We start from the raw sequence: 10,817 nt of genomic DNA, 5'->3' as shown, positions 1-10,817 counted from the left end.
GTTGTGTTACACACCAGTGAGATTAATTCACTACTACCTAAGGCTAAGTATCGGACCTGTTTTATGCTAGTGTCTTTAATGCAAGAGAATGCCTGGTGTGCATTAGCAGGGAGGCTTCCCCCACTAACAGCTGAAATTACTGAGAGCTGGGTTAGGTGGTGGGACTTGGAGACATCCTGGTAGAGAGAAGTGGGTGGCTGGCAAAGTGAGCAAGGTGCAACATAGACACTCAAGCCCAGGGTTCCCTAACGCAGGTCAGCTGACTCCAGTCCCACTAACCCTAGGTTCACAGTGCTCAGTAGATATAACCTAGGTGCTTACAAATTGAGGGTTTAATTATTTGTTCCAGCAGCTTCCTAGGTATTGAAGTTATACTGAGTAGCCTCTAATTCCCCAGGTCCTCTGTTCCCCTTTCTAAAGACAGGTGCTATGTTTGCTTTTCTCCAGGTCTCTGAGATCTCACCCATGTTCCACGAGTTCCTGGAGATAAATCTTAATGGTTCCGAGATTGCTTCAGCTAGTTCCTTAAGTACCCTAGGGTGAATTTCACCATGCCCTGCTGACCTGAATACATCTAATTTATCTAAATATTTTCTAATCTGTTCATGCTCTGTTCTGGCTCGTGTTCTTTCCCCTTATTGTTTATATTAATTGTGGTAAGCAGCTGTTCAAAATTAACCTTTTCAAAGAAGACTGAAGCAAAAGAGGCATGAAACACCTCAGCCCTCTTGGTGCTGTCGGTTGTTAGCTCTCCTTCCCTGCTATGTAATGGACCTACACCTTCCTTTGTCTTGCTCTTGCTCCTAATGTATTTATAGACCCTCTTCTTACTGCCTTTTCTGTCCCTTGCAAGGTGTAACTCATTTTTACCTAAACTCTCTGATTTTGTCCCTACGTGCTTCTGCTATTCTTTTGTATTCATCTTTAGCTATTTGTCCATGTTCCCACTTTTTGTAGGATTCCTTTGTGAGTGGAAACTAAGATTAGTTAGAGAAGAGCCAGGGCCAGGCATGGCAGGGCCATGGGAAGTGGTCAAGGCAGAGGCTGGCAGAGGGTCACGGGCACCAGAGACTCCGATAGAGCCGACATTTACTAACTGTGATAACTACCCTGCTAACCGCACAGCAAGGAAACAATCCGCAGAGATACAGGGGAGTCACTGCCAGGGCAGGCACCAGGCACTCACCCTGCCGTAGGTAGAGAGTCCGATCCAGACATTGTCACCGTCATCGTCGTCATGGTGCTGAGAGCGGGCAACGAAACCAGCGACTGCGTTGTGCTCCTCCTCGCTGTGAATGGAGGCGAGATGGGCCCCGCTGACATAGATCTGACACCAAGCCTGTGACAAGGACGAGGCCAGTGCCCTCCATTGCTCCCACTGCTGACGGCAGCTGGAGAGCGCCTGGCAGGAACCTGTGGCCCTGCCTCCCCCAGGCAGCATCCCGAGCAGAAGGGCTGTGAGGGGAGAGAGCCCCCAGTGCCTCTCCCCAGCCCCTAGCCATGGCCTGCTCCTGTGCACATCCCTCCTTGCACCCCACTCTGCAGAAATACCCCAGAGCCAAACCCTTCCTGACCCCAGCTGCCCAGATGCTGAGCACCACGCCCTGCCCTCAGAGGGGGCCTGCTGTAGTAATTCAGGTGGAATATATGGGATAAAGGTTTTCACATGACCCAGTCACTGTCCAACATGAATCAGTGCTACACATGGTCCGGGGATCTGTCCCCAGAGACCTCCGCCTGCTTGGCACCGTGGAAAATGCTCTGTGCGACCCATGCCCTGGGCTGGGAACGTACTGACTGAAAACCACAGAAGGAAAAGAATCCCAACGAGACACGGGTGCTGACTTCTATTTTTCCCGGTCGCGGCTCAGCCCCGGCTGTGCCACAAGGCCCCCCCCTCTCCACCCCCTCCCCCAAGGCCCCGCCCTCCCTCCACCTCTTCCCACCCCCGCTCCGCCCCCTCTCCCCAGCCTCCCTGCCTGCCTGCCCGCTGCTCGCTGCTTTCTGCTCTCCAGCCTCCCCCGAGCGCCTCCAGCCATCCGCCAAACAGCTGATCAGTGCCCCTGCCCAACGGCTGTGGTAGGGTGGCCAGGCGTCCAGTTTTCAACGGGAACGCCCGGTCGAAGAGGGACCCTGGCGTGTGCTGACCAGGTCATTAAAAGTCCGGTCAGTGGTGCACCGGGGCTAAGGCAGGCTCCCTGCATGCCCTGGCTCTGTGCGGCTCCTGGAAGCAGCCGGCATGTCCCTGCATCCCTAAGCGCAGGGGCAGCCAGGGAGGCTCCTCGTGCTGTCCCCATCCCGAGCACCGCCCCCACAGCTCCCATTGGCCCAGAACCACAGCCAATGGGAGCTGTGGGGCTGGCACTGCAGGCGAGGGCAGCGTACGGAGCCTCCCTGGCCACCCCTGTGCCTAGGAGCCAGAGGACATGTTGCTGCTTCTGGGAGCCGCCTGAGGTAAACTCCGCCCACAGCCCACACCCTGAACCCCCTCCCACACCCCAACCCCCTGCCCCAGGTTGGAACCTCCTCCCGCACCCAAACTCCCTCCCAGAGTCCACACCCTGCACCCCTCCCGCACCCCAACCCTCTGCCCCAGCCCTGAACCCCCTCCAACATCTCAAACCCCTCATCCCCGGCCCCACCAGAGCCCGCACCCCCAGCCTATGGCCCTCACACCATAGATCAGAGACACAGAGCACCCAGCCCCCCCCATTGCCCCCCCACCACAGAGCAGAGACATAGAGCACCCAGTCCCCCATCGCCCCCCACTGCCCCACACACACACCACAGAGCAGAGACACAGAGCACCCAGCCCCCCCATTGCCCCCCACAGTCCCCCCAGACCACAGAGCAGAGACACAGAGCACCCAGCCCCCATCACCCCCCCAGACCACAGAGCAAGGACACAGAGCACCCAGCTGCCCATCAACCCCGACTGCCCCCCCACACCACAAAGCACCCTGCACCGCCGTTATGGCCAGGCTGAAGTCACCAGGCAGAGCCCAGCGTGACTCTCAGCTGCCAGGCTGTGTCTGCGTCTGGCAAGTAGAAAGCCAGCACGTCACCAGAGCTGCAAGCACATTTGGTCTGGAAACCGGCCAGAGACGATACCCGTGGGGCCCAGAAAAGCCCCTTCTAGACCCTTTCTGGAGTATAAACACCCGCAGAGCTGCTGCTTAGCTCCATTCCTGTCCGAGCTTCCCCAGCCCGGGTCAGTTTGCCTTTCTCTCTGACACTAGCCCAGCGACAGCGGTATGCTCTGCAGACTCTATCTCCCCGCCACGGGGAAGGCGGCTGCCTTTCAAACACCTCCTGGGGAACGACTCCCTGGCCACCTGCCCCGAAACCAGCCAGCAATGGGGATCGAACCGGAGACCTTAGCACAGCCCCGCCGACGGAGCTGAGGGAGCTGCTCTGGTAACACCGAGTAAGGAGCAGGCCCGTCCTGAGCCGCCTGCTAGAGGGAGACATGACCCCACCCGCGCCCAGGTCATCCTGGGTATCCCTGTTAGACACAGCGTATGCCAAGCGTGTGGTGGCCAGAGGAAAGCAGGGGCTACGTTCCCCAGCAGCCCCCTTCCCACGAGTGATGGGGAAAGCAGCCATGGCCTGGGGATCCAGGAGCTGCAGGGAAGCTGGATTCAAAGCAGAGCGCCCAGGAGTCGTGGACAGAGCCACGTGTGGGACCGGCTGTGACTGTTGGACACTGCAGCCAGGGGCAGGGATGTGTGGGGCATATGGGGAAGCAGCAGCAGCTGGGCAGGGCCCCAGGGAGAGACACTAATTGATCCTGTCCTGGAAACCAGCCTCTTTGCTGGGCTAGAGACTGGACTGGAGCGCTTCCTCCCGCTGCTCCCCTCTCCCCGGCACTGGCCTGCAGAGCCCTGACTCGCGACTGGCCTGGCCCAGAGGCCAAACAAGAACCGCGGTTGCCCACTTTGAACTGTAAGTGATTAAGCCTCTGTAGCTAGGGGGTATCTGCCACCTTCCCGTTCCTGCCAGCCCCAGGACCTGCCCTGTCCTGGGCCTGTGTCGGGCCCCACCGGGGATCCCGCTACAGGCCTAGAGCTGACATGCCTTCAGTGCTAGCCTCTGAGTCGTGGCACACCGGGCACAGGACTGGAGCCCCAGGGCGTGGTGTGCTCTAGCACTGAGCAGCCCTAAGACCTAGGGCCCTAACGCTGAGCCCTCCTGCACCCCAGCTGGGTCCCCAGACCCTCACCTCAGCCCTTCTCCAGGTTGCCTCCTTGGGGAAGTATCCATAGCAGTCGTCTTGGAAGTGCAGCCAGCCCCTGGGACAGGATGGAGCTCGTGCCCCTGCTGAGAGAGGGCCCGGGGGGGCAGGGGAGGGCAGTGGTGCGGACAGGACACCGCGATTAGAGGCTGTTTCAGAGGCACAGCTGTGGCTTTCCCATAAGCATGAATAACATCGGGAGCCCGTTTGGGGCTGTGTCTGGCGGGCAGGACCCTCCTGGCTCTGGGGCTGCAGGAAGAAGCTGGGTTTGCCCAGACCCCACATCGGCAGAACGGGGCCCGTGGAACCCAGCCCTGAGCAGGGATCCCAGCAGGGCAGGGCCTCTGGGTTTGAATGGGGCATGGGCTCCTTTCCCCCTGGCTCACTGGGGCAGGGAAGGAGCCAGTGCATTGGTGGGGTGGGGAGGGGGGATTGAGAACCCCTCCCTGCACCTGCCCGAAAGAGCTCCTGGATTCCCAGCTGAGGGGGAGATACAGACCCCAGACCCCAGGGTCCCCCACCCTGCTGCATCCCTTGGACAGAGGCAATCCCAGCGAGGAACGAGCATCTCAGTTCTCACCCAGCTCCAGGGTAGCAGGAGGCAGTGTGTCTCCCAGGGTGGGTGCTGAGCCACTGGCTGGGCTCCTGGTTTATGGACTCAGTGGGGAAGGGGCTCTGGGGGCAGGGCAGTGATGTAAATTCACTTCCCACCAGGGGCTGGGCAGGGACTCACCTGCCAGCGAGGGGCTAAAGATCAGGCAGCTGAGGAGGCAGAGGCTGAAGTAGGTGACTGGCCCCATCTTCTCGCTTCTCCTGGGGGGAAAACACACCAGGGAGATGGGGCCACGAGAGCCTGAGACACCCTGGGAGTGACCCCACCCCACTATGGGGCATTTCCTGGGGGGAGGTGCTTCAGAGCTGGGCTGTTTGCTAAGAGGCCTGGCCGGGCTGGAAGGGTCCTGAGGGATCCCAGCCCCAGGGATCCAGGCTCACAGCCCCCCATGGGGCAGGGAGCTGTGTGGGGCCCGTCTCCCTGGGCTGGTTCCCATGGGCCCAGCGGCCTGTGGCTCCCCCTGCCCCTCCTCTCCAGCAGGGCAGGGCAGGGCAGGGCAGGGGCGTGGGAGCGGAGCCCCAGGGAGAGGATGCTCAGCACAACCCAGGGGACAGGGTGTGGGGGCCGCGCTGTGGGGAAAGGGGTGGGGCAGAGACGGCCCCAGGGACTCACACAGGGCAAGTCCGGCCATGAGGCCCCGTCACAGGGCTTGGCTGCCACCCAGTGCCCAGCACCCAGGGAGAAGGGACGGGAGGGGCAGGGATTCACCTGTCCTTCTGTCTGTCTGTCTGGGCGGCTGGCCCGTAGAGCTGGGAACTGGAATTCAGCCTGTGCTGGGCGCTGGTCTCGATGGGTTTATAGCCCAGGAGGAGGAAGGGGGCAGGGAGGGGGCTGAACAGGGAAACTGAACTACCTGCCAAACCAGGTAATCCAAGCCCAGCAAAAACAGAGATTAAGGACATTTCCCCATCCATCTGCTCCGCTGGGGGGGAAAAGGGGGAGGTGCAGGGCTGGGGGGAGGGGGCAGCTGGAGAGGCGTTATCACCCTCGGCTGCTCCCCACACTCTGCTGGTGGGTCGGGCAGTCCCAGCCCTGGGGCCCAGGGGGAGCAGGCACCAGGCAAGTCTCATGCATCAAGGGGTCTGGTCTTGGCTTAGCTCCCCACTGCTCCCTGGCCGCCAGCACTGCCCTGTACTGGTGGGAGCCCATGCTGCACCCGGACACAAGAGGCTGCTGCAGCCAGGTGCCTCTGGGCAGGGCCTTTGAGGGGCTGCGTAGGCCGCAGGGGGGGACAATAATTGTGGGGTGCAGGGACGGACATGGGGAGCCACGGGGGGATTGAGGGCAAAGGGAACCGAGGCTGACGATCAGGAGGATCTGTGGGGCTGAGGCACCATCCCCCAAGGGAAGGGTGGGAGCCCTCGTCTGGACGGGTCAAACCTGGCACCGCCTGAGGCCAAATCTACACTTAAAACTTTTGCCATTAGCAACAGTGGTCAGGGTGGTTTTTATGGCACTTTAACTCCAGCCAAAGCCCCAGTGCGGACACAGTTATTCCAGCAGAGCAGGGAGCTGGTAGCCTGTATTTCCGTCCAGGAATCGGTATAAACTATATCAGGAGACGAACATTTTGCTGGTCTAAGCTGCGGCTGCAGCTACACTAGGGGGTTTGCAGGTTCGTCTGCGCCTGTACCGTCACCCCGGCAAACCTTCTCCGGTATAAACTAGGCCCCAGTCTCGACCAGGCGACACGCCACCACCGGCCGGGCGGGAGTGAGACCCAGAGCCAAGGGGATCCCAGGGCAGCCCACGGCCCCTCCAGGGCGGCAGAGCAGAGCTCAGCAGAGCTTCGCACTTGTGACTCCGCAGGGCGGGTGAGGCCAGCGGCAGCCTCGCTACGTGACATTGTGCAGCTGCAAGAGGCAAATCAACGTGCCCCCTTCCGGGTCCCCTCAGAAGGAGTTAGCAGAGGCCCGGCTAATCCCCTCACTCAGTGGCAGCCTGTGCTCCCACCCAGGTGAGGGCTGGTGCTCCCAGGCTGGTGTGACACCCTCCCGCAGCCGCGCCCCAGCCCACAGGAGGAGACGGTCTGACGCTGGCAGGAGATTAGCTCTGCGCCCTCCGTCGCCAGGCTCGGGGGGGGCACTGTGTGTGCGGAGCCGCCTGGGACGTGACCAGCCTGCCCCGAGGGCCCTCAGGGTGCGCACAGCACTGAGCCTTGGCGACCTCTGGGAGCAGCTGGGCCGCGCTCGGTCAGCTGGGCAGGGAGTCTAGATGTAACGGGGCCGGCTGCATCCCCTGGCTACTCCCAGACCAACCCTGCCCTCGGCCTGATCCGGGAGCAACCGTCCTTCAACGCAGCTAGCTAGGCTGCTCCGCCTCCCCGCCCGCTCCGCACGCCCGCTGCACCAGTGCCAGCTGGAGGTGCTGAGCGAACAAAGGGCCAGTCTCTGCCAGGGAGCCGCCCCCTCCTCCGGCGCCTACTCACCGGGGAGCTGCTCCCCGCCTGTCTCCCTCCCACAGCGAGCAGAAACACACTTGTCATGGCTGACTTGCATTGCACATTGTGAGCTGGAGCACGGGGTCTCTGCTAACAGGTGCTCTATGCCCCTGAGATGGGGCGCCATCAGGAGGCCTGTGGACTCCCACGAGCCTGTATCTGAGGGGTCTCCAGCCAAGTGTGCCCCTGCCCATCACACTGGAGCCAGGGAGCCCAATTCGCCGGGGCCTGGGCCTGTCCAGGTGGAGGTAGTTTAGCTCGACCCTTTTGGTCGCCCATGGGTCACAAGCAGCTCAGAGCATGGCTGGTCCCTAAGGGCCACCAGGATGAAGGTTCCTGTCCCAGATATCCTGCTGCCCCAAGGGCTCTTCACTCTCTTTCTGCACAAATATTTGCTCTTTCCATGCTGTTAGAAATTCTTTCCCAGTCACCCATGTCAGCTGCTTGCTGGGATTATGCCGTGTACTCCCCAGAGCCAGAGCTGGCATCCCTCCAGCCCTCTCAGGGAGGCTGTGTGAACATTTACAAATGCCTGCAAGGCCAGAGGCAGGTCCAAGGGAAAGTAATCGTAAGAAATTCCCTAATGCATTGTTAGCCTCCATAACTGGGATTGTGTGTCTGCAAATGGGGGCAGGGGCTAGAGGGGGCTGTGATGAAGTGGGGCTACCTCTGAATAACACATGCATTCCGATTGCTCTTGGGAAGTGGTATTATGAAAGACGGCTGTATCCTGAGTTCCACCGTGTATGTGAATCGACAGGGCCGGTAGCACGTACACCTCGCACAGGCGCACAGGGAAATGCTTAAGATTAATAATGGTGCCTAAAGCTCACAAAAGGCTAGGTTATAACAAGCAGTTGCAGCCTTAGAAAACCCCGTTCAGCTGATTGCGCTGGAGGGCAGGGCAGGTAGGAGCAGTGGAACGTTACCTGGAGGAGAACAAAAGAGGCCACGTGCTCGGGAGTGGGTAGGGGTGATGCTGGCAGGCCAGGTGCCAGCTCACGCCAAAGTCCCCATGCATCAATTGAACACTGACAAATACATGGTTGTAGTCAGCCTGGCTCACCTGCTTTAATCTTCTGACTAGCTCTCTTGTTCCCTTTTCCGATTCATAAATCAGTGGATAGTTTATTATAGGATTGGCTACAAGCCTTGTCTTCGGTGTGAGGTCTAAAGTGCAATTGACCTGGAGTAAAGGACTGGTCCTTTGGGACTGGGAGCAACATGAATATTGCTGTGAGTTTTGGTGTGAGGGACCATCTATCACAAGGCAGGCTCCCCTGGGTGGCATGACGGATCGGAGTACCCACAGGGACTGTCGGTGAGTGTGTGTTAAGGCTGTTAAAGTGCCTGAGGAGTTCACACTTGGCGAACTCTATGACAGAACTCACTGCCAGTCTGGGGTTTGTGCTGGTTTAAACCCACAAGAAAAGGGGCTGGACAGAAAGAGGACGGAAGCATGGGCAGGAGATGGCAAGGACACCGAAGCAAGATGAGGGGCTCCAGGAGGGACAGGTCACCCAGTATGTAGCAGCTTCCAGGGGAAGAGGGAGCTGCTTGCTTTCCTGAGCCCAGATCACTCCAAGGGCTCTGGACAACCTAGGGGAGTCGGGCCCCTGCCCTGAGTGGTGAGGAGCCAGAGGCAAGGATGTACACTTCACTTGTTTGGGATGCTCTGTACTCTTCTGTGCTTTACTTGATTAAGTGTAAAAGATCACAAAGGTGTCTGACTGGACCAAGTGTGGGCATGGCTGAAAAGCCCCGTTTCTGAGACGGGGCAACAGGTGGAGAGTTGGTGCCCAGGAGTGTGCCAGAGACCAAGGGAGGAGTTTGTGCTGCAGCCTGCTGAAGCTCCAGGAGCGTAACACAGCTGGGGGGGTGCTGAGCACGGGGGCCTGGCTTCCCCTCACAGCTTCCTCATGGGTGGCCAGCAAGGGGTGTCTGCTTGGATCTGTGAGAGGGCCACTCGCAGTGCCCGGCGTGCTCTGTCCCTGGATGGATGATCTGCAGGGGCCGCGCTGCGGGCCCCGTGGGATGCGTGATGGGAAGCTCCCAGTTCCTAGTGCCACACCTGACAGGACAGAGGTTGTGTGGAACCGTAGGTACCCTCACAGAGCAGGGTCTGGATGAGGGACCCTCAGCTCCGCATCACAGCCCCCTGCCACTTGTGCCAGCCACCCCGCTGTTAGCTCGCGAGCAGTAGGATGCTGGGAGCCAGGACTCCTGGTTTCACACCCGGCTCTGGGAAGGGAGTGTGGGCGAGTTGCTAGGGCAGTGCTTCCAGGTGGGACAGCCAAGCCCATAGAATTGACATACTCCCAAGCGGCTACCCACGTGACTGAGCCGTGAGTCCACACCAGGCCCTGACCTGGCCTACCAAATTTCAAGCCATTCTGACTAGGCTTGTGGATTTTAGAGAAGATGCTAATTTCAGCACTGCAGAGATACTCGGATGCAAGTTGGACGGTGGAAGAGGCTATTGCCTTCCCTTCGTTCCTGGCCAGCCCTGGCACAGAGTGAGGGGCTCACCCGCTGTTCACCGTTTCCAGGCTGAAAGCTGACTGCCCATTCCCTGGCTTTAGGGAGGGGTGGGGGGAGGCTGGAGGGGGTGATGTGCATTCGGGGTGGATGCACCTGTGTTCTTGGTTTTGTGGGGGAGCAGCCCTTCCTGTCGCACTGTAACACGATGGCGTATTGTCCAGGCTAGTGTGTGCCGCAGCGGCTCAGAGGAGAGGATGGGCAGCTCAGTGGCCAGGTCCTCAGCTGGTGGCCAGGGAGCTCTGCGGGTTTACTGCAGTGGCGTGTCACTGCCTGACACCGGCCGGGGATCTGGCCCAGGAGTTGTACAGAGCAGCTCATTCCGCTGCCTTGCTGGCTTTGGCTCTCCCATGCTGCCTGGACAGGCGCCATGCTCTCATTTGGTCACCTCTCTCCTCCTCCACATCAGGTTTTGGTCCTCAGACCCCTGGGGCCTCTGGACGCCCCGCTGCGGCTGGTGGTGGTTCTTCTTTCTCACAGAAAACACCTTCAGTGCTGCCTGAATTGGTGCCTCTTGGGCCGTGAAGCCCTCACCCCTGGAACTGCCTGGACTTCAGACGGGAAAGTCAGATTTGCCATCCAGAGCAGAGCAGTGACCCCTCTATCCCAGGGGCCTGTCTCCTGCCCACACTGCTCTGACCGCGTGTGCCAGAACAGACTGCCCCGCGGATGTGAGGGGTTACGTGAGCAATGAGCATGTGACAATTCCGGAGCTGCCCATCATGGTTCGTGAACACTGTTCCCGATCACTGTGTGCAGGGATTAAGTTATTCAATAGCAGGAAAGGGGAGGTGGAACCCGATACACACTTCTCAGCCGACACTGCCAGGGACAATGCACACACCATTCACTTTGAGGCCCTATCTCAGCCCTACCAGACCAGTTTCCCCAGGAAGGACACAGTCCCTGTGCAGAGAAGGGATCCAAGACCAGTTAAAGAGACACTCCCTCCCTCAAGGAGTGAGGTAGGTTTTAGAGACTGGGAACCCAGA

General features: G+C 59.7%; 1 protein-coding gene across 1 annotated transcript in view; it reads right to left on the bottom strand.

Annotated features, from left to right (window-relative positions):
• Positions 1–10,817, bottom strand: part of GARIN1A (golgi associated RAB2 interactor 1A) — a gene marked incomplete at its 5' end in the record, with an annotated part of 87,176 nt that overhangs the window by 38,406 nt on the left and 37,953 nt on the right. Inside the window, 3 exons of the mRNA XM_084637349.1 lie at positions 1,187–1,339; positions 4,223–4,320; positions 4,968–5,047. Coding sequence (XP_084493475.1) covers positions 1,187–1,339; positions 4,223–4,320; positions 4,968–5,047 — 331 coding nt within the window. The remainder of the gene's footprint in view (positions 1–1,186; positions 1,340–4,222; positions 4,321–4,967; positions 5,048–10,817) is intronic.

This window comes from Lepidochelys olivacea (genome assembly GCF_965140295.1).
Source record: "Lepidochelys olivacea isolate rLepOli2 genome assembly, chromosome: 1".
Lineage (NCBI taxonomy): Eukaryota > Metazoa > Chordata > Testudines > Cheloniidae > Lepidochelys > Lepidochelys olivacea.
The sequence above is the reverse complement of the archived record's forward strand: the minus strand, read 5'-3'. Positions and strand labels throughout refer to the sequence as shown.